General features: G+C 30.5%; 2 protein-coding genes and 1 long non-coding RNA gene across 4 annotated transcripts; all 3 read right to left on the bottom strand.

Annotated features, from left to right (window-relative positions):
* Positions 1-895: 895 nt before the first annotated feature.
* On the bottom strand, positions 896-9,199 carry LOC112690547. 2 transcript variants are annotated; one of them, XR_003149223.1, is made up of 3 exons: positions 9,021-9,199; positions 3,206-3,478; positions 896-1,569 (listed from the first exon to the last, which is right to left on the bottom strand). It is a non-coding gene; the product is annotated as an uncharacterized LOC112690547 (long non-coding RNA). The 2 variants fall into 2 exon arrangements; XR_003149224.1 differs by having other exon boundaries at positions 896-1,485.
* A 797-nt stretch (positions 9,200-9,996) lies between these two features.
* Positions 9,997-14,379, bottom strand: LOC112690606. The gene is made up of 6 exons (XM_025564652.1): positions 13,815-14,379; positions 12,390-13,751; positions 12,135-12,299; positions 11,209-11,859; positions 10,135-11,118; positions 9,997-10,034 (listed from the first exon to the last, which is right to left on the bottom strand). The coding sequence occupies exons 1-6, from the start codon at positions 14,377-14,379 to the stop codon at positions 9,997-9,999; spliced, it is 3,765 nt and encodes a 1,254-aa protein (XP_025420437.1).
* Positions 14,380-17,581: 3,202 nt separating this feature from the next.
* On the bottom strand, positions 17,582-18,430 carry LOC112690588. The gene is made up of 3 exons (XM_025564631.1): positions 18,244-18,430; positions 17,970-18,164; positions 17,582-17,913 (listed from the first exon to the last, which is right to left on the bottom strand). The coding sequence occupies exons 1-3, from the start codon at positions 18,400-18,402 to the stop codon at positions 17,713-17,715; spliced, it is 555 nt and encodes a 184-aa protein (XP_025420416.1). The 5' UTR covers positions 18,403-18,430; the 3' UTR covers positions 17,582-17,712.
* Between the last annotated feature and the right edge of the window lie 5,424 nt (positions 18,431-23,854).

Below are 23,854 nucleotides of genomic sequence, written 5' to 3'. Positions count from 1 at the left end.
TGATGTACATGTTTATGTATATTTATTCCTGAAATAACAGAAATAAGATTCATCCATTATACGAGTAATGTAGGAAGCAGCCAGTATTGTAGTGTTTGAGTAAAAGTACTTGTATAAATGAATTTAAATACTTTTATAGTATTTAGAATTATTTTTAAATACTTCTTGATTTAATTATTTGGAAATTATTTTAAATACTGTATAAATAAATACAATATAAGAAACTTATGATAACCAAGTAATTAAAGATTTAAGTGAATTTTTTTCAGATGATATTGATCAAGACGTTTTTGAAGTAAAATTAAAATTTTGACGTATACATTTTCAAAAATTAAGTTTACATGGTCTTTTAGAATCCAGATGCTCTTGCTAAGTGCAATAAAGACTTCTTTCCAAATTTATTCAAACTGCTTCATACTTTTTTAACACTACATATTACATCGTGTGAACCAGAAAATAGTTCTCCTACATAAAATAGAATTAAGAATGATCTTCGAAATTCTGTTGGCCATTGATATATGTTAAATATTTTTTTTTTACGAATTTAGGAACAGGTCCTCTATAAGTGACATTGTTGTCATGGTTGTAATAACAAAAAAAATCTGAAACTGACCTATAACTCTAAAATTTTGAATAAGTATATTATGCATATATATTATGTTTACATATACCATTTTCGAAAAATTAATAACTACGAAATAATATCGGATAAGAATGTTGTAACAAAACTTAAAGTCTGTACAACTTTTTTTATTTTGCTAACTTTTTTAGTTACAGAATTATAACAATAAGAATAATAAATAACAATGAAGAATAATAACAATTAATATTAATGATAATAATAATAATAATAATAATAATAATCAATACTAACAATAATTATTATTGTCTCACAATTCGGTATACAATTGTTACATATAATACTCGTTGTCGAGTTTACACATTTTTACACGACATAGATTATTAAGTATTTATTACTCACTACTAAACAGAGATATTAGTGTTCGTACTGGGCTCTCACGTACTGTGGGCGGACACTGGTCGGCTGGTGGCTCGTTACACTCGGACGGCGACGGCTCACACTCTCTTCAACGGTACGGAACACTGTGTTGCTGTTCACGGGGTAATGTGAGTACTTGGGGCAACTATGGATTAGGCAATACGTATGACACGATGATTACTTTGAATCAGTCGTGCCCATATGCATAATCGACAGCGCGTCCAGGCACAGGGGAATGTGTTGAACGCAGATTTCGTGACCATTATATGTGTGATATCTCCTTATGTCAACAATAGAAGTGTCTAATATCTGTATAGCAATCGGTGGTATATATGCGGGTTCCTAAATGGTCGGCTCATCGCGCGCTACCTGGTCTAATGAGTTTCGATGATAATTTTTGATCAGCCGGTTTTGACGCCTTGAGGGCGATATTAGAATGTACGCTATACTCAGGAATATGTTGTCTCGTTACAATGTCTATATTTCTGAGAATTCAAATCCCAAATCATTTATGGCACTATTTTCGAATTCTACGGTACTATTCCCATAAACTCAATATATATAATTGACTAAAATACATCATCACAGCAATTGTAATAAATATAATAATATAGTATCTCTTAGGCTCATTTCAAACTTATATGGTTCGATTCGGTTCGGTGCGTATTCGATTCGTTTTCGGTAGCGCCTAAAAACGAATGAAAACTCTTCACACACACTCGGTTAGTATAAGGTTTGACTTCACGACCGAATCATCGAATACGTAGTCACTTTGACCACAATGCTCACTATAGAGAAAAGACAGATTGCTGCAATGTTATTTCTCTATAGAAGAATCAAAAAACGAAAGAGGAATAATCGACTTCACTGGGTACACCCTATCCTCACTAAACGGGTAGAATTCGGTGCATTTTATATCCTTTTTCCGAAATTAAGGGAGCACGAAGACAAATTTTCAAATTACTTCAGGATGTCAAGTGAATCACACATTGTCAAATGTAAATTAAAAAATTTAAAATGAGAAAATGAAAATGAAATAATATTTCCCTTGCCGTAAACGTGACTGAACCGAAATTAAACCGTATGTGTGTAAACTACTAATTGCTTTTGTGAACTCTGGACCCGAATGGAAACCGAACGAAACCGATTCGTGTCGAGGGAGCTTTCGGTTCTATCAGTTATCTATTAGGTACCGAACACACACCGTATTACCGTTTCACACTTTTCCGGCGGCTACCGAAAACGAATAGAATACGCGCCGAACCGAATCGAACCGTATAAGTGTGAAACGAGCCTTAAAGAGGACACTGGGTCTGAAAGGATTAATACAAATAATTAATAATAAATAATAATGCAAAGCAAAAAGTTTATAATATTTAATGGTAATTTTATTATAACCAATATGAATTAGGTTTGCCGTTGACTTATTAAAACGGAAATACGTTAATTATTTTTAAGTGGAATGTATTGTTAAAATAAATACGTTTTCAGAAAAAATATCGATTATGCATTTTAGACGACAAATATTATGATAACGCATCCGCTTTGTCAATTGGAACATTTTATAAATGAGGAATAAATAGTTGATTAAATTTTCGGCGAAATTTTTAAAAATAAATAAATCCTTAAAATATTGAGGGTAGAGTTGGGCATTATTAAAATAAAATATTATTCTTTATTCAATTATTTTTTATTTGATTATTATTGATTTTTTTTTTTCATCATTTTTGTTTACTCCGAATAAAAATGTGGATTGTTATTATTATATTATTTAAAATCTAAATAAATACTTTTCATACTTAAATAATTTAATTTTGCCTTTATCGACATCGCCGAACATGAACGTGGATTATTATTGTTATATCATCTTAAATCACTTGAAGATCATTTAATTATGCATTTATCTAGACCATGGGCGGCCAAACTTTTCTTGACCGCAGTTTAATAGAAATATACTTCTATGTTGAGGTTCAACTTCTATAAAAAAGTTTTTTATTATTATTAAGTATCTATGGTATAGTTTTCGTATGAGTAGCCAAAATATCGATTCTAACACGATAGACTTTGAAATAATTTGCAATCGACCGTTTGGCCGCCTCTGATCTAGACCGTCAATTATAACTGCCGATCAAGCAGATATAAAAGCCCCGTCGAATTTATCAAGTTTATCATTCGACTTTTTTCCGAAATCGGAGTAAGACTTACCACGGGTCGACTTACACAACTAGGGAAGAAGTACTTCCATCCAAACGGGTTGAGCGGTTTTTGATTCAGACAACAATAGTCAGAATAATTCCGGTATTGCATCTTGTTCACTTGGCACATCCCATGGGGCAACAATCGGTGTTATACTGGCATTGCACCGGAAGTCACCAAGTTTCTTTCCCCTTCGATTCGCTGTCCGTTCGCATCGGTTACTTTTATTTTAAACCGTTATTGAGCGTAATCCCTCGTTTATTTATTATATCTTCACTGTTACTGCAACATGTTATAATAATTATCGATCGTGTGTTGTTAATTTTTATTATACCTTTGTTGCAATTGCGACATGAGCAATAATAATCTATCTATATTTTTGTTATTTTTTTTTTTTTTAGTTATATATTACTTGTCATTATGATTTGTTATATAAAATAAAACTTAAAAATGTAAAACTGAACAATGTCTTTCCTATCAAATCTTATTAATTGTTCTGCCAATACTTTTAATTAATACGGTTATTCGTAATTCATCATTCTACATAATTTAACTTGAATGTTTCGTACATAACTTAAAGTTTGAACTTATTGAAATCGATGTGTTTCGTATTTATAACATAATATGTATTTATACATAATATTATATATTATTATGTGGTATCGGAAATCAAGCCTTTAATGTTTTAATAAAAATGTATCACAGTATGTCAGTATTCAGTATTTACAGAAAACATTAACTAACAATTATAAGTGAGCGAAGTTGTGGTTCTCGGTTTATTTTAATTTTAAAGCACTACCTATTGCAATTGTGGTTTATTCGACAGGATTCATAATAATTTTTTAATATTTATATAATTGTGTAAGATAAATTATAAATATATGGATAATTTAATAAATTCAATATTATTCACTAATTATTCGTTATAAAATATTAAAAAAAAACTAGTTTATTCATAAATTAAATTATTTAGAATTATTTTTTTTTTTTAATTTTTTTTATTAAAACTAAAAATATTTTAAATAAAATATTATTTTTTATTTACCAGATAATCAGTTATTTGTGATTTTATTTTATATTCATTATCTCGATTTGTTTTTGGCCAACTCTGATTGACGGATTAATAGTGCAAGCACACATCGGTGAAATACATAAGCGCCAAAATGAGAAAAAAAAAGTCGTATCATACAAAAGCGCCAAAATCGTATCACACGAAAGCGCCAATGAAAGTACCAATGTACCAAAGTACCTATGAGTCTCGGTTAAATAAAAGATATTAATTTGAACTAAAATTTCGGATAATGAGGTTATATGAACTACAAATGCAGCTGAATCATATCATCGACATTTAAAAGATCAATTTTATGTGGCTCATTGTTCCGTTCATATAGTAATTAATGTATCTATTATTCAAATTACAAGGCAAAACATATTTATTTATGAACTCTCCTCGTATCAATAAATTAAAGATATCTCATGAAGAAAAAATTGTTCAATGGAAGAAATACCAGGATGGTGAAATAAATCGTACAGAATACGTGAAAAGAGTGGGATTAAAAAATCATCCAATTTATACATTAAAATATTATATAATTTTATATTATAATTTGTTATCGACATAATAATATTAATATAATATATAATATAATTTTTATAAGATATAGCAATTTTTAAATAACTACCTACTTAGATAAAATATTAATTTTGGCGCTTATGTCATATGTCGGGTAAAACAGGTATACAATATTATTGGCGCTTATGTCCTACAGATCTTGGCGCAAATGATAGGTCATTTTTGTACTTTTGGCGCTTATGTCATATAGCTTCACACGTAACCTCAACACACATTTACCGACTAAACGGCTCTTTAATTCGCGACGGGATCCTTACCATAAGACTTGAATGAATGCTTATAGGTAACCTATAACACACGGTTTTCTCTTGTCTAGCCGTTATTATTATTGATGAGCCGCTAGGGAAAGCGAAGTTGCCGTACGTCATTGCCAAAAGCGTTCAAAATAATAACATCTGTGTCAACGATAATAAACAAAAATACACATACACACGCAACCTCAAGCTGTGCCGTATATTCGATCAACGGAAGGACGTGCGTGGACTTATAAATGTATCAGAATGATTATTAACAACGCGTACAACATGTGTGTACCATGCGCACACAATGCTCAAGTAATCCTGTCCCTGTACTACATTGTACGATTATTAGTATTTGGAACGTTAAAAATTTGAGTTTGTTCACGTTTCCATTCACTGGATTTGAATTAATATGAACACGTACAAACAAACTTCATTTTAATTTTAATCCAAATAAGTTGATGTTTCATTAAAAAACAAACGCATTCGTCTGACTGTTCACTTCTTTTAAGTTTTTATACTTGTATTTTTATAATTATTGAAATTTAAACTCTTTTAAAATCGTTTTAATTGTATATCACTTATCAATTTTTTTAGTGATTTAGGGATCTTGAATTTATTGATTTTTAGTAAACCATTTTCATAGATTAAATAAAAATACATTTTTTTTTCAACATTTAGTAGGTAATTGCATTTTGACTTTTTTTTATGTATTAGAGATATATAGATATAAGTAATTTAATCTAATGTGATTATTAACAATTTAATTAGCATTAACTTAAAAAACAGTTTTTACCATCGAATTGCATTCGTATAACGTAAGATAAAATTATGTAGATACTCGCTAAGTTATCTGCGTTCAATTGATGCTACATCGGATATTTTTATGATTGATTTTCTTTTTATGTCAGTCGAAAAACGCCAACGAAGGTCTGCTATTGCGTGAGATTTCGATTTTATTATTATTGTTATTTTTTTTTAAATATTCTATTTAAATAGATAGTAAATCGATAAAATGTCAACGTCCTGAAAAGTGTCGAAATTCACTAAACGCAGGAGTTGCATTCTCGTAAGGCATTCTAGTAGAAAGCCGAAAATCGAATGACGCCCACGTACCGGTCACGAGTGATGTATGTAAATTCAATGAACGTGTTAAATTGACGAGTTATAGTGCATGGTGGTTTTCGCAGTAACCGTACGGAAGGCGTTATGCTTCCATTTGCGCTTACTATACGACGTTCCGATCTTCGGAACAGGGATTTCGCGTTGGAAAATGGAATTTATATAAACCGCAGCTGGTTAGGTCTACACAGCAAGGCCTTGATGCGTTCGGACAGTTACTAAATCGACAGTGAAGTTGACGATAACCACCCAGAAATATATGCTATCAGAACGCACGCCTCCGCATGATTCCCACCGACCGGACATTCGGATCAGACTTTTAGAGCGCGGAAAAATGACTTCACAATTTGGCCGTCAGTCGCCCGACGTCGGTTACTGTGTGGTCACAAAATCGTATTATTTTAGGTGTACACTTGAATTTTTTTTTTCCTCCCGTTCGTTTTCCGTCCCGTTTTAGGGTCCTCACCAAATATCCGATACACGCCACTGCTATACGGATTCGATCGCATCTCGCTAGTAATGTTCCAGTGTGATGTAATGTAGGATACACTTTTCAAAAACAAAACAACAATCAACCCGGCACTTTTATATTGATCAGTAACGCGAAATTGCTGCCAGTATTTGTCGGACCGTTCGAACAAATACGGTTTATTTCCGTAGTCCGACTAGTATAACATCGTAGGAAAGTAATGAACGTAACGAGTTTTATCGACATTTCAACTTGTGTACGTATTATACACTTGTGGTTCATTACGGGATCAGACTGGAGTTTTTTCGACATCCCATAAAAACCTACGGTTTTATCGAGTGATTGAAAACCACTGCGATTACCGTGTCGTCCTTGTCCCGTATCACATGGATGTAAAATTAATTTCGCGGGATTTGTAACGGACTTAAAAAGAACTTTAAATATAATCAGTTTTAAAGTTGTAAATGTAATCCTATTTGGTATTTCGAGATAAAAAAAAAGAGAAAAAGAAAAAAGTGTTATTATTATTCAATCAAAAATGAAGGTATAAACTGTAGAACAGTGGAGGGTTGGTGATAATAATCGGGTTTTCAGTCACGATGCACAGCGAGAACCATAATGCCATGTACAGTATTTCACAGCTTTATTATAATCGAATAGTCTGAGTGGATATTAACTTCCGTGCGTCAGTATATCAGTAAATAAATAAAATAATGCGTGGTATTACCGTAGAGTGTATTTCTACAATTTGCATTACTACTTATCGCCTCTTATCACTTCTTGTTAAACCTAAATGTAATGAAATATTTAAAGTACAGTAAAGATTCAAACGATTAATTAACTGCGTCCAGCTAATGTTAAGGTCGTACAAAAAAGAAGATGAATAAAATTAAATAAAACAGTTTAGCGTCTCATGATTTTAAAAGTGAAATATTTTTATAATTACTTATGTTACATAAATGTGAAATATATAATTCACACGAAAAAAATTATATTTCCAAGTTTACGTGCTTTTATTATTATTTCAAACTGATATATATTTTCTATCTTGGAAATTCAATTGTGCATAAGTATACTGTTCCACGGAAAAACCTATTTATATAAGATTTTCTAATGACCGATTAAATTAGAATCATATTATGTGAAAACGCAAATCCACACAGCTTGGTTAAGTTAATTATTTATATATGGTTCCCGGTTAGTTTTTCATCAAGAAAAACTCAAAATTATTTAATTGCCCGATCCTTGTCGATCCATATTATGGGTTGGTTATTATTTAGGTTGAGTTTGTGTACCTCATTAAGATTTTTTCTTCGCTTTTAGTGGATTATAATATTATATATAATATAATATTCATGTGTACATAATATTATGTCTTGTGATACACAGATTATTACAAAAAATATAATATACTTAACCAAACTTCGCAACAACGTATAGTAAAAAAATTATATTTATTATACAATATATTGATAAGATTAATATTTTTATACGAATAAAATATCAGTATTTTAAGTGTCATAAATAGCCGTGTTTTATTTAACTTCAACTGTTAGAAACTAAAGTTAACTATTATTTACAACTTATTACGTTTATACTATATTACTGGTAAATGGACTAATTAATGAATCTTTGTGCATTTTTTAGGCAAGTTAAGGTTCGAAAATATGTAAGGAAATAAAATCAAAAGAAAAAAAATCCTCATTGCAAAGGCGTTAAGCACGTCGGAAACGAATATGTGTTGGAAGGTTGAGACAAAGGGTGCAATACAATGAGACGGTAGCTCTTAAAAACTACATACTCCACCCGGCGTGTTCCTTTATACGATTTGTAATTGGAAATCCAAGTTTCAAGATACTGACCAGACCCAAGGATAATTTTATTCAATCGACCGGTGACAATTGGACCGGAACAATAATCTCCACAGTGGCGAAGCGTCATAGGAGACAATGAGACAATGTCTACCCACTTTTAATACGGATACATAATTTGGTTTTATTATATTTTATTTATTTTTATATAATATATAATTCAATATTTATCATAGTTTTACTTTTGTGCCATACTGTATTAGTATTCTTAAAATAGATTAGTTGCGGACCGTGCACACGAGCTGTCGTCCGTTGTGGCGTAGTGGTTAATTCTAGTGATGGGAATAATCGAATGAAATAATCGAATCATTCGATTATTTGAATAATCGAATCAATTCGATTATTTTAAAAATCATTCGAATCATAAAATAATCGAATGAATCATTCGAATAAAATCTTTCAAACGAATCAATCCAATGAAATAATTATTCGAATAAAATATTCGTATGATACAAATAATTTAATGATTTTCTTATCTCACTTTTCTTACCCGTATGGCGTAAACCAAAGAGCCTTGATATTAAGCCGGTCCCATACGACTCGTGTAATCGGCGAATATTCGTCAATCGTGCTACTTTGCGAGTTGTGTGTGAGGTATTTAATCGTAAAGCACGACGATCATTGACGTGACAACGTCTTATAATTCGATGGAGCCGGCTAACCGGCTGCCTGCACAAAAAAACATGACTAAAGGTCCGCTCAAACCGAAGCGGTAGCGGTGGCGGTAGCGGCAGCGAAATTTAATACCCATACGTTTTAATATGAACGGCGTTACCTCGCTCTGAGGCGTTCCATTTAAGGCTTGAAGATTTCTCTTGCGCAGTGGCATTTTTATAAGATTTCAAACACAGTATCTCTAGTTCGAACCTCGGTTTGGACAAATATTTTTTGCATTGTTTTTCCGTTTTTTACTTAGCTATTAGTTTTCATTCAACGATTATTATATCGGTTATATGGAGTATAATTAGTTTTATCCGTAGAAACATAATAACTAAGTTATTTTAGTATACAGATAACACATATATATCCATATTAATATATAAAATGATAGCGTTTGTTTAAACGATTTTTTATTATGTTTTAAGTTTGACTAAAACAATAGTTACAGCTTTATTATAACAGTAATATAATAGTTATTATGTACATTCTACATAGTTATAATTATATATTAAATAGTTTAATTTACGTCTCAATTATGAACCAATTATTTTTGTTTAAGCCTATTTAATTAAAGAATTTTCAAAAAAATTGAATGTGTCACATTTACATATTTGTTCGTAAAACGCATATAAAATAATAGTGTTTAGTTAAATTTCAAATATACGTGTGCCATGAAAAAGTTTTTTTTTTAAGTTTTGAAGAGTTAACAGTTTTATATTTATATATTATATTTTTGGACAGTCCTAAAGAAGTTTCATGATAAGAATTATAACAACAGTCATATTTCACTAACCTACTGTATTCATTTATTTCCATTTATCTCCTTCTCTATTTACATACAAATCTATTTAAACAAATGAAATTAAAATTTTCGTTTGAAAAATGCTACCATTCTATCAGTATTTTCTTAAGACGTTGTCACGTTCAACTATTACTACTATTACTAACGCGTTCGCATAACCATTCACTATTCAGATTTTTCAAATTCCCAATATCTTGGTACACACTTTGTATCAGTTGTTCCAACGAATTTGTCGATACTGCTAGTTTTTTTAAAATTGTTATGTATCCATCCTTATCATTTACAGTTCCGCAGCCAATATTTAAGAGTAATGTAGAAAATTCTCCTGCGTGTATATCTCCTGTTAATTTGGTTCGCATATTTACAGTAAGAGACAATTTTTTTACTTTCAACCAAATCGTAGATGATTTTAGGCTCGCATTTATTTGATCAGATCGTGTTCCCCGTGGAACAACCGGTAATGTTTGTCTAAAATCTCCCGCAAATACTAATGTGATGCCTCCCATAGTTTTATCTGATGACCGAATATCCCGTAATGTTCGATCTAAAGCCTCTACGCCCGATTTATGAGCCATTGTGCACTCATCCCACACAATTAGTACACAATCGGTTAATACTTTGGCTAATGGTGAATTTTTTTTTATATTACAAACTGGGGTATTGGTAATGTTTAAGTCTATTGGTAGCTTGAACATTGAATGTGCAGTCTTACCACCGTGGATTAACGTTGATGCTATTCCCGATGATGCCACACCTATAGCAATTTTACCGGATGATCGGATTTTTGCTAACAACAAATTAATAATAAATGTTTTTCCAGTGCCCCCAGGAGCATCCAAAAAGAAAATATTACCTGTTGACTCCTCAACACAATTAATGACATGATCAAACACATTATTTTGTTCTGAAGTCATCATAGTTTTGTTGTTATTAACATATTCCATTAAATCTGTGATGTTGTAGTTTGTTTGTTGTAAATATTCACGACTTATGGTTTGTATATTATCTTTGTGAGGTTTTGGCAATCCAAAATCTGATAAAGATTTTCCTATGCACGATAAAACTTGGTCTTCTATAGAAATTAATGCCTCATTTTGAGCGTGGGCTGTGAAATCTAACTCTAAATCTGAATATTTATTTAGTAATTTATGTTTAAAATCGTCTGATAAATCATTTTTATACTTATTCCAGAGGTTAAGTGGTTCAGATAATTGGCAAAAAGATATTAAAATAGCAAATAAATTTCGAACCTGTGATGATTTTTTTGTTAGAACTGCTTCAGACATAGTATCATCCCAATGTTTATCGTCTTCTAGAAGACCTAAAGCTAAACATGCGGACTGAAAAGTCAAATAACATTGTCCATTTACCGTTTTAAGTTGGTTAAATGAGGTTGGGCCAGGTACTGTGTGTAGTAATAAACGCAAATGAAAACATTCTGTGTTACTCGGATGCACGGTGTATACTCTTCCTATTGTCGTGTCTCTCATTATACCTTTATAACCATCAACAAGTATACCACGTTTTCTTCTGTTGAATTTTGAATTGTTGTAAGTGTAATATTTTGGCACCTCGTGGTATAATAACGTTTTTGCAAAACTATCAGTTTTACAAAGTTCAAAAAATGCTGTAAGAGTAGTTGTTGGTGGTTTGCTTATCTTTTCAGTAACATTATTTGTTGTGAAATACACTCGTTGACCATTTTCCAGGTGAACAGATAAATGGAAAACAGATGGATATCTCTCGTGTATAGGAAAAGATAAAATACGCCATACAGCTTCTGAAGAACTAACATATCTACCAGATTGATATGAAGTTATTTCATCTTTACTTTGTTTTTCTACAGAAAATGTAGCCTGATCTGAACCTTTATTAATATTTTTGCAAATATATTTAATAGCTTTAATAGAACTACAATGTTCTATATTTATATGAGCATCGAATAATCTGAGAAGAACTGGATTATACGGTACTACCCATTGATTCCCAATATCAGTAGATACACCATTACAACTAATTTTCACACTGAATCCTCCACTTTTAATACATCTTCTCCAGTTATAGTTGTAGTGGTAAAATGTTTTGTAAATTTTTTTGTGCATTTCCCATTAGACATGCATTTGCTGTTTCCATTAAAGGTACCACATGGACCATGTATCATATTTTTTCTAACTATTTCGTGTAAAATTGGATCTTGTATTGGGTCAGGAATTTCAGCACATATAAGGGAATCTATATCGTCAGGTCGGATTTTATTTTCCAACCAAATTAAAATGTGAACATGTGGCAAACCTCGTTTTTGCCATTCTATTGAATACATGAAGCATTTAGCACTACCAAATATTTTTGATTTAGTTATTAAATCCATTAATTTTTTAACTTTTAGATGAAAAACACGGGCAATTAAATCATGTCTGTCTTGTGGCCGCTGGTCTTGATATAAATTTTCCTGTATTTCAGACCAATTTGGATTGCATGTAAATGTTAAAAATATATCTGGTTTTCCATATAATCTTACATAAGTCATAGCATCCTGGGTCCTTTCATGCATATACCTTGGACCACCTGTAAATGAGGATGGCAAAACAACTAATTGTCCTATATCTTTAGGATCAATTTCATTATTGATAGAGTCTTGTAAATGTATATAATTGTCTACACGTAGTTTACATTGATTATAGCGAATAAAATTTAGACGTTCTGTCTCAATTTTCGCGTACATGTCTACCAAATACATGTTAAATAACTGACGAAAATAATGTAAATAGTTGCTATTATTTTTCCGTATCATGATTCTATACGAATAAAAGCTAGATGCTGACATATTTTTTTTATCTGCTTGATTTTTCGTGGGATCAAATTTCGGAATAGCTATGTTGTATCCGTCCTCACCACGACAGAACATGAGAGGATATTGTAGGGCATCATATGATCTATGTAATTCATTAATACGTTTCAACGTATTATTTCGACCATTAAGAACTATATCACGCTTTTCGAATTGTTGACCGTCTATCACGATACCGACTTCATTAACTGAAGGTGCATTAAAACGTCCAGGATGATTGCCATAGGTTACTCGTTCTGCATGTATAACTATATTTAAGTTTTCCATATTTTCATTTTCATGTGAATCTATAGCAGCCTTAAAAGATCTTATAAGATTGTTATGTAAATGAAGCATTTTTTGTAACTCGATTACAATTATGGGGTCGATGTTAGGAATATTTTTATGCCTGAATTCAGCTTCGGAATTGTCATTGCCTACAAAGTATATTTGTAAAAACTTTGGTTCACTTGAATGCACGGGGAATAAACTGCCTGCAGTATGGTATATTTGCCCTTGTATCTTAAAAGTTGGCATGAATTTATCATGTAAAATTTGTTTTCCTCTAAAAGAGGTCATTTGAAACGCACAATTATATTTTCTTATTGCAGTCAGAAAAGATTTAGATTTTGTAATATTTTCACCAAAAATAAGACTACGTAACGGTTCTGGTGGATCTTCAATAGATTGTAATTTAATTTTACCGTTCGAACAGCACAGTCCTGGGGATTCCGCAGACCATTTTAAAGCATCACAAAAATTACACAATTTATCCATGAGTCCAATTTTAATGTGTCTACTATTTTTGTAATCTACAATTGGCGAATAATTAAAAGCAGACTTTTCTTTATTGTTCCATTCAATATTTTTTTTATTACCTTGCATAGCAGTTCTGATATTTTTATTAATTATACTTTTACGCTTTTTACGCCCTATTGCAGTCTTTGTTTTTATTATTTTTATTTTTTTGTTTTTTAAAGATAAAATATCAGTACTCTGGGCTACATGTGAATGGTGAGTGGGGAAAGGTTGTAATAATGTACTGACTAATATGTTATTTAAATGGTTACGTAACGTCCAGGTTTTACATATCATATTGTTGTAATCGATAATATAACATTCATCCGATGGATTACGTCCAAATATTAGTGATGTAGCAAATGCAATTGCAAAAACTCCACATGAATACCCATCTGGCTGTTTTATAACAGACTTAAACACAACATTGGATTTTGAAGGATATAAAATATCCAAAATCTCAAATAAATTATCATTAAGCGTATGGTATAGACTATCGTACACTTCTACGCACTTAGTTTCATTACGATAATACACACATAGCCAATGCCCAATAGCATCATTTCCAATAGAACCATCATATAAAATTTGAAAATCATCCACGTTCTCAACGGCTGAATACATAAGTGGTGTTTGATAAAATAATACGTTTTGTGGAATAAATGATGTTTGTAATTTTACGATGTCTAAAAATGCATTAATAACATCGTCGTTTAAATAAGAATTATGTATTGCTAAGGCAGTACAGTGGTTTTTACTCATAATGTAAATGACAATTGTAGTTAAATAATTTTGTAAATGACAATTGTAGTTAAATAATTTAGGGAAACACCACACAAACGCGCACAGTTCACCGATCACAGTCGCAGTACAAACCATCAATCGGCGCGCGTTCGGTGTCTGGCGGATCGTCGGTCGTAACACGTTTATCGCATTTCGATAAGAAATGTATTATTATTTTTAGTCAGTGTTTTCTATACAACTCATTAAATATTATATAGCCTCGGAACAATTCATAACACACACAAAAAAAAGGTCAGAGTCCAGGTAAACGGAAACCTTCGGACCGCCGTGCCGTACCGTATTTCCCGTTATCGGCCGACTGCTATTGTTATTATTATTAAACATTATTAAAAATTACACGTACAAATTTATTTTTGCCAATTTCAACCCTTTAAAATCAAAATTTTGAAAATCGGGCGACGTGGTGACACTCACGAAGGTATTTGGAACAACTTTGTGAAAAAAAATTGGAAAAAAGTTAAATAGCGTCGTCACAAAATTGGTACATAAAAAAGGCCTGTTCTTTTATATATATAAGGATACCTACATTATTGTAATCGTCATTGCTTTTCGCGTTGATGCGTTATCGTTCAATGCAATTTTGTTATCGTAGTTATTGATTGGTTTTTATTTTACGATTTATTTATTTCTGGCGTTATATTCGTATCTAAATATTAAAATATTGTACTATTGTCATTCGCCATTATGCCTGATGATTTAATTAATAAAATGTTGAATGATGGAATAGTAAACTACTCATACGAAAAAAAATATGAAATAAAAAATAAAACACCGTGTCCCTTTTATCATAAATACATATAAAGTTATAAATGGGGAGGGTTGTAACGTATTATTTTAATATCTCCCCTTAACTTAAATACTCGTGCTTCGACACTGAATCTCCATATTATTATTATTATTTTAACTTGGACTAAGTTGTCGTGGTGAACCTGATGCATATTTCTTATAAGATCGACGAGGCCGCGTGGACTAAATTTTCGATGATCAATACGCTTATGATTCACTCGTGGAGCTCTTTTATACTCGTGTAAAATATCGAACATCGTCTGCTTAAGAACCACATACAAAAAAAGGCGGCAAAAAAAAAAAAAAAAGACTCCGTATTTCGGGATACACAAGGGTGATGGAGTGGTGGGCCATGGTAGAGGGATTATTTGAATTTTGCAAAGCAATGAAATCGCAGGGTGCTGAAAAATCTATTCTCGGAAAAGGTCTATTTACCGTTGTGGCAACTGCCACTAAAAGATAAAAAAAGGAAAACATTGCCCGTCAGAGGATATTTCAAATATACGTACAGTAATACGAGTAGAGAATAATCTCTTGCTGAAATTCCGAGTCACGAAATACCCAAAATAAATTATTTCGTCAAGACGTAACTAGAAAAAATTAGAGTTTTTAAATTTTTCTATTTTATTTGTTTAATGAAGTGCATCGAACGAGTAGTGACTTTTATTTAGTACCGATTGTATCCGACAACTGTAATAATAAAATAATATACGGTTATATATTTATTTTTTACACTCCAAGGTATTATGATTTCATTAAATAATATATATATATATATATTACATAGGAAGATATTCAATACACTCATTCATCAACACTTACATTAAACCACTCGATCTAAAGACTGAAAATTTGATAATATATATTTCTAATGGTGTAGGAGAGAGATAAGAAAAGATTTTATCTCAATTTCTCCTTAGGGTATGAAAAAAGGTTAACGTATTTTTATGTTTTACCAATATACCTTTAGAATTTTATTTTTATTTCCAAAGGTTGTTTGTAAAAATACATAAAAATCAATTTCTGAATCTTACTCTAATCCATCCCAAAGGGTATTAAAATAGGCATCAGACTTGTCTACGTAAATATATAATTAATTAATAAAATAACTATAATAATAAGAACTCAGTAATATAACATTTAAAATATAATTGTAAACGTTAAAGTATGTATTGAAAACCGTTAACATGTATAAAAAATCAAGAAATAAATTAAAGTATTAAGTATTAAAGACCCTTCAAAAAAAAAAAAAAAACTGTAAATACTCAATTCTGATATATATATATTCCTACATCTGTTTATTTTAAAAATAATACTTGATGCTTATATCATTTTTCCAAATTCCATACCGAGATATTCTCCCACCACAAGATGTTCAATTGATCATATCTCAATTGACGTCTATGACGATATAGTGATAAATGTCTGTAAACGTGAGGCATATGAGGTATAATTTGGATACTCGCTAACGCAGTATATATTTATATTATTTTATCACTATCTTTCTATTTACTTTTTTAAAAATAATAAATATAAAAGGATAAGAAACCTTCAAACGGAATTAATCCCTGGACGTCCATTATCAAGTGCATCATAAATTCTCGCGGTGAGCGGCAGGAAAAGTAATCACACAAAATTCGTTTATTTTGCCAGTAGCTGGCTGGGAAACTAACCAGATGGTGCCTCATCAGAAGAAGAGGAACAGGCGCTAAGGTTTCGATTCCAAGTTTTCTTTTTAATACTGATGTTTTTGCTAATGACGAAACGTTTCTGGTACTATAAGGAAAAAATAGAGAGAAAGATAGACAGAGAGCAATCCTTTTCATCGAACATATTTTTTTTTTTAATCTCGTTGTTTGTACGATTGTCATTTTATTTGTATTTTTTTTTTATTTTTCCACTCCTACTACCACCCTCCGCTCGTTCACAACCTCCCTATTGTTTAGTACTTATGATGACAAGACGACGAGAATATTATGCGCACAACTTATATGTTCAAACCTATTGTCCGGCAATGTAACTACTGTTGGCGCGGTAAGTGCCCAACAATATTAGTGGGTTTATTTATTTGCCGATTAATTAAAAAATAACAATAATAACAGACAATTGTTTTTAGGTTATAAATATATTAAATACATTTTAATTATAATACTATGGCCTGTATAATGCAATAATAATAATAATAATAGTAATAAAAAATGGTAACTAAATATAAATGATAATAAATGACTGTGCAAAATAATAAAATATATAATAATTAAAACATTGCTTACAGTAATATAACACAATAATTGTGTATTTATAATTTATAATTATATTAATATAATAATATAATAATTTATAATTATTATAAACAAGGTGGCCAAGACGGCACACAATAAATAACAATAACCTATAATAATAATTTGCCTAAGACGGCTAGGCCCGTTGGCCTTTACATAAATAACGAAACAAATATGGTTGACCAATACACACATGTGACTGTGATTGATGGCTGGTTTTATCCTAACGCGACCGCACCAGCCCTGTGACTTGACAAATGCCTACGACGGCACACCGCAGCGTATGAAAGAAATAAGTCATAGAGCTTGGTACGTGCGACCACCCAAGCACCGTCACCAACGAAGATAGAAGGTTTACAGCGCAGATGAAGACAATGCGAATGAAAACCACGTTAATCACAATGGCTGTTGGTACATGACCACCCTAGAACACGGTGATTATAAATTAAGGCAATACTAATTGCGCAGGACGACACTTACCAGATAGCCGACACGAAAGACACGAAAACACAGAAAACGTGGTTTGACGAAAATGGCTGTAGACCAACGAAAGAACACTTGAATGAACAGTTGGTAAGCACACAACGACGAACACGAACAGAGAGCAACATTCACCACGGAGGTTCTGGCCGCCGGACACCACAAAATGAAGATAAATGTCTCAGTGCCACCACACTAAACCATAAAACACGAGAACTTATGAAATTTTATGGCACTGAGAACATGACTTTGACTTTTTTCAAACATAACCCACAAATAATGAAAACGTGAAATAACGGATGCATTTACGTGCGACGATAACAATGCGATTACGTACCCGGCGGGTAGCACACGGAGGCTTATCACCGCCGCCGACGATGGCTGCGGATACGCAACGCACCGCTATGCGTCGCACGAAAATGGTAACAATCATTAACAAAAATCACGGAAAGAAATGATCTCACGCGCGTACTGGGCGGTCAGCACACGAAAGCTGTTGCTATCGTCGACCGCACGGCAATACGTGCGATAAGAATCGATACGAAAACAGATAATCTACACACATGCAATAATGCCATATTGGCATGAACAACTACGTTAATATACGGTGTTTGTCTAGGCAGAATTTTTCACTTACCTTTTACCTACCCTCTCCCCCTTAAACTACCAATGGACGAACAAATGGTAAATAATATATTAGTCTGTTAACTGTTTTATCACGATGAATAATTAAAACAAAATATTTGCGTTCAACAAAAATAAACTGTGCTTTATATTCGACTGCCACTCCTCTGCGGTTATCGAATAAATCGTCGAAATAATTAATTATACAATAAATTACGTTGCGGATTATCGTACCACTTTATTATCGTTGTGTCGGGGATGTTTCTCGAATTGAATGGATTAGAAAACAAATGTTGTATATACAATAATATATTATATTTCAACATGAATGATTGCGATGTATAAAACATATAGATGCGTGTTTTTTATTGAAAAATTCGACGAAGGGTAACTTTTAACGTTTAAACGAATTTTGCTATTTTGAACTTGAAGTATGCAAAATCGGTCGAACAATCTAGAGTTGTTTGTATAACTCTTCGATCCCTGCGGGTAAAAAGCCCAAGTTATACTTTGAAAGTTTCCTAAAGAATGAATTCGAAAGTTTAGAAATCAATATATTTGTATTATAAAATGAGTGTGATGTTCGTATGTGCCCACGGTATACGTGTGCCCGTGTGTTCATATTACATATTCTTTAATAATACTTGCAAATCCATATTTGTATTTTAACTATTTACATTTTGTAATTGTAAATATAACTTATGATATTATCATGCTATAATCTTAATCAGCAACTAATCACGATATAGTAATGAAAAAAAACCGTATGAAATGTTTACTCTTAATTGTAATTAAACTTTATCTAAATTAATAAAAATTATTCAAAATTTTTTTGTCATTTTTTCGGTAGACTTAAATATCTGATACTAAATCAGTTTCTAATATAATATAAACATTTATACATTTTTAAACCATAACTAGATTGAAATTAAATAATTAAACAGACATTAAAAAATATATTATATCAATTTTTACAAACATATTTGTCGTCGCGACAATTGCCTACCAACAGTAGAAGGCAATCTTGTTCGCCAATTTTGTATTAAAAATATGAGTAAAAAATAATAATAATTAAATAAATTAGTTAAAACTATATGTAGACTGTACAATTTAAATAAAATGAAAGTTATGAATAATAATAATTAGTGGACTCTATAATATAAATATAAATATTATAATAATAAACTTAATCACGGTCGACGAGTGTAGATTACGATTACGATTATTAGTAATAGCAATGCACCCGGCCGATTGTATTTTAAATATAACTTGTATTAATACACTTGATGTGGCCACAGGGTGCATTGCTATGCAATATACTATTGTATAAAATAAGATTTTGTTTCAAAATCAAAGCGTCAGTTTGAAATTATAAATTTAATAACCAGCTTCGACAAATACTGTTTTTTAACAAATTTTAAATGTCATGTTTTCTTCGCCTACGAATTGAATGTGTATAGTTTCCGTGCGGTGCGTTGCGTATCCGCGGCTATCGTCAGCAGCGGCCATAAGCCCCCGTGTGTGACCGATCGGGTACGTAATCGCATTGTAATCGTCGCGCGTAAATATATTTGTTATATAGTATATTGCAGAGCAATGCACCTTGTGGCCATATCAGGTGTATTAGTACAAGTTAATTTAAAATACAATCGGCCGGGAGCATTGCTATTACTAATAATCGTAATCGTAATCTACACTCGTCGACCGCAATTAAGTTTATCATTTCAACAATACGTATAAATAATTATAATTATATTGTTAAAAAATTCATAATATTGTATTATGTCAAATATAAAATATAGGTTAGTTAATTTTATATCACATATGACTTGAATTCATGAGTAAGTCGTTATAATAATACTCAATGGCTATATAACACATACAATATGTATAACACTAAAAACTTCAGAAATTATTGTGTTCTAAGCAGGGACCAAAATCCTAACCGAAAAGAACCACTACTGGAATCGGTTAACCTTTAAAATTTAAGAACCGTAACTGAAGCCGGAACCTTTATTTTCAAAAAAGAAAACCGTAACCTTAATTATAAAAGGGTTAATTTAAATCAGCTATTTAGACTAGTAAATCTATGGTAATGACTATTTTGTTTGTCCATTTATCGGTTCAGAAAAATAAAAGTCAAATCTTTTTATGTTTTTATTATATTGTATTGTAAACTGTAATAATGTAATGCATATAATAAGTAAATTTGTAATATTATTATTATTATTATTTTTATATGTTTATAAAAAATTTGTAACTACAACAGTAGCCAAGTATTAACTTTGATTCCTAATTAAAATTAAATTTTAAATTAAAGATATTTATTTCGTCAAATCATATTTCACAATACTACAAAATATTTTACGAATTCTTACTATAAGTTGAAATAAAATAACTTAACCTAACTCAAAGAAATATAATAGGCTTATATAATATATTTATAATTATTTTTTTTTAACTATGCATAATACCTTCTATTTTCATGAAATGAAACAATTACAATTTAAACAAGAATAAATAAATAATTTCATATTATTTTTTAATAAATCTCTAATAATCAGAATTAGCCGAAATTAATCGGTTCTAGAACCCTTATTCTTTTAAAAAACCGAAACCTAAAACCGGAACCCTAAAAAATTAATTAAACAACCAAAACCGAAAAAACCTATAGGCTCCAGTCCCTGGTTCTAAGTATGAAAAATGTAAAAAAAAACGTCGCGTATTACTCCTAATACTAAACGGAAAGCGATTACATTTAATATAACATATTATATTTATTTTCATACTTATATACACAATACAACTATTGACTTAACTCAAACAGGCTTTTTAATCGGGAAAATTTAATATACCTAGACTCTTTTTTTTTCCGCACTGGGATCAATTTTTGTAAGAATTTCATATTAAAAATCGACATATTGCACTTTATATTGAAATCTATACAAAATTATCTAAATTGACTAATAATAGTCCGTGTATAATTTTCATAATAAAGTTCAATTTTAATGTTTGTTTTTTTTTTAAATTATCACAAAGTATCACATGGTCATAAAATCAATAAAATTATTCGTGAATATACTTAAAAAGGGCAGGTTTTAATTAGAAGGTGACTAAAAGGATTATATTTTGTACAATAAATCATTATACTCGCATTGTGTATGCATAGTATAATGTATGCGTAGAAAACCAAGATCGACTTGAAGTACTTTTAGTTTTAATACAGTTATAATAAATGAAAGATTATTTATTTATGTATAATATAATATATTATACCACGTTTAGTATTATCTGCGATAGTTGTTAGTGAAACAAAGTGTACGTGCGACATTGTGTTGAATAATTTATTTTATTTTGGTTATTATTGCGTGTGGTTTAAATATATCATTTGTTCTCTGCGAGACGTGTGCTTCCGACACTTCGGGATACAGCTACTGAACCATCCTTAGTATCTCATTTATTTATATATTATTATATTTTACATTTGTTTGTGTAAATACACATTTCATTTCTAATATTTAACGTACATTTATTAAAAATGGTACTAAAAACCAAACAGACGCTCGATTCAATGCGCAGCATACCGATAGTGTGAGCACATATTCAAACAGTTTGTTTCCGTAGACCAGTTATAAAAATTATAATTTTACCTAACACCTAAATTGGTCACATAATTTTATTTGGGGATTACCAATAATTTAACACTAAATGAAAAAGTCATATATTCTGTATAGTATTTTATACAATTTTATATTTAGATTTTAAACTTTATAAAAAATTAATTTTGTATTATTTTTTTTTTATATTTTGAATTTATTAAATCGAAAAAATATTGAAATTGCCAACAGTAACGATTTAATTTATACGAATAAAATTATTTTATACATTAAGTATATATTATACTTACATAATGTTGGTAGGAAGTGCCCCGGCTCATCGAAATAAATTAATTTGAGGGTCGTGGATCAAAAAAGGTTGCGCACCGCTGGTCTAATGTATACATTTTAAACTGAGAATAATTATGCTTCACAGTAACTAATTAAACACAAAGAAAAACTTAAAAAATCCCTTATAACACTTAAAACGAAATGTTAACATATTTGAACAAACGAGTTTCATTTGAATTTGTTTTATAAATACGGTAATTTGTTCTACTAAATTTTAGATCCTGAATCAAGCGAGAAATATATTGGTTTTACTATGATATATATATTTTTTTTTGTTTGTGTCTGTCCACAGAATTTTAATTAGACGAATAACTACGATCTTAAAAGGAAAGGGTAGATTCTGATACCAAATGTTAATCTCGTTTATATATTTAAGAGATCAATTTTTTAGTTACTCAAAAGTATTCCAAATAATGGAAAAATAATGACGAAAAATTACAAAACAAAAAAAAAAAAATCAGGAACTTTAGCGTTAAACGGATTTTCGAAAAAATAAAATTTATTTTTCGTCGTGATGCAAAAAAAAAATAATTATATAGACTTGAATCGTTTACTGAATGGTAGAATGCTTATATCACTGTTCTCTAGTAATGGTCTAATTTACAAAAAATGTTGAATACTTTTTCCATAAAGTGAATTACTTTAGATTTATAATAAGTGCTGTGAGACCATAGTTTAAGATTCATGTTTATACTAAAACGTTTTAGGATTTTTTTGTATCTTATTATTTTGGTGCTACATTTCAAATATATTTGTTCATAAAATATCTTAAATATTTTTAACTTCACAGTAAATTAATAAATAAATCCGACGTAACATTTTGTCATGTACATTTTGCTAAATTTTCTCAACTTTTATTTCACATTTATTTTTGTTGCCTCCCGATTTTTCGTAATTTTTTTCATTAGATATACCAAACCCTTTTCCCCTTGTTAAACGAATCATTGAAAAAGCATCGCTCATTATATTACCGTCAAACTGGGTTACTTGGTACACTTTTAAACTTCAAATGTATGCTGAATATGAACTTCTTTGTATCTGCGGAAAACTATAAGGTTTTAAAAATAGTAAAAACATTTTAACCTTGCTATTACAACAATAATTTCTCAATTATTTTTAATTCGATTATTGATAAATTAATCTTAATATTATTACTTTTTCGTATTTATATTCTAAATGCATTAAAGTAACAATTTTATATCAGAGTTTCAAAATATTATTAGATTATCGAAGCCAAAATATTAATAAAATTAGTATTCACTGTACATCACATTTAGGCGCCAATTATAGTTGTGTATTTAAATAAATACCTTT

This window comes from Sipha flava, unplaced genomic scaffold (genome assembly GCF_003268045.1).
Source record: "Sipha flava isolate LNK unplaced genomic scaffold, YSA_version1 114_pilon_pilon, whole genome shotgun sequence".
NCBI lineage: Eukaryota > Metazoa > Arthropoda > Insecta > Hemiptera > Aphididae > Sipha > Sipha flava.
Note: the sequence above shows the minus strand (reverse complement) of the source record. Positions and strands in the feature narration are given on the sequence as shown.

Excerpts from the sequence above, each read along its gene's own strand:
- LOC112690606 (XM_025564652.1), bottom strand. The coding sequence starts at position 14,379 with ATGAGTAAAAACCACTGTACTGCCTTAGCAATACATAATTCTTATTTA. Across the intron at positions 12,300-12,389 it reads CAGACATGATTTAATTGCCC|AATGGCAAAAACGAGGTTTG; the intron begins GTGTTTTTCATC and ends TGTATTCAATAG. Across the intron at positions 10,035-10,134 it reads ATGGTTATGCGAACGCGTTA|ATTTGTATGTAAATAGAGAA; the intron begins GTAATAGTAGTA and ends TTGTTTAAATAG.
- LOC112690588 (XM_025564631.1), bottom strand. The coding sequence starts at position 18,402 with ATGATTGTTACCATTTTCGTGCGACGCATAGCGGTGCGTTGCGTATCC. Across the intron at positions 18,165-18,243 it reads ATTTCACGTTTTCATTATTT|TGTGGTGGCACTGAGACATT; the intron begins GTGGGTTATGTT and ends TTTATGGTTTAG. Across the intron at positions 17,914-17,969 it reads TCTTTCGTGTCGGCTATCTG|GGTGGTCATGTACCAACAGC; the intron begins GTAAGTGTCGTC and ends ACCGTGTTCTAG.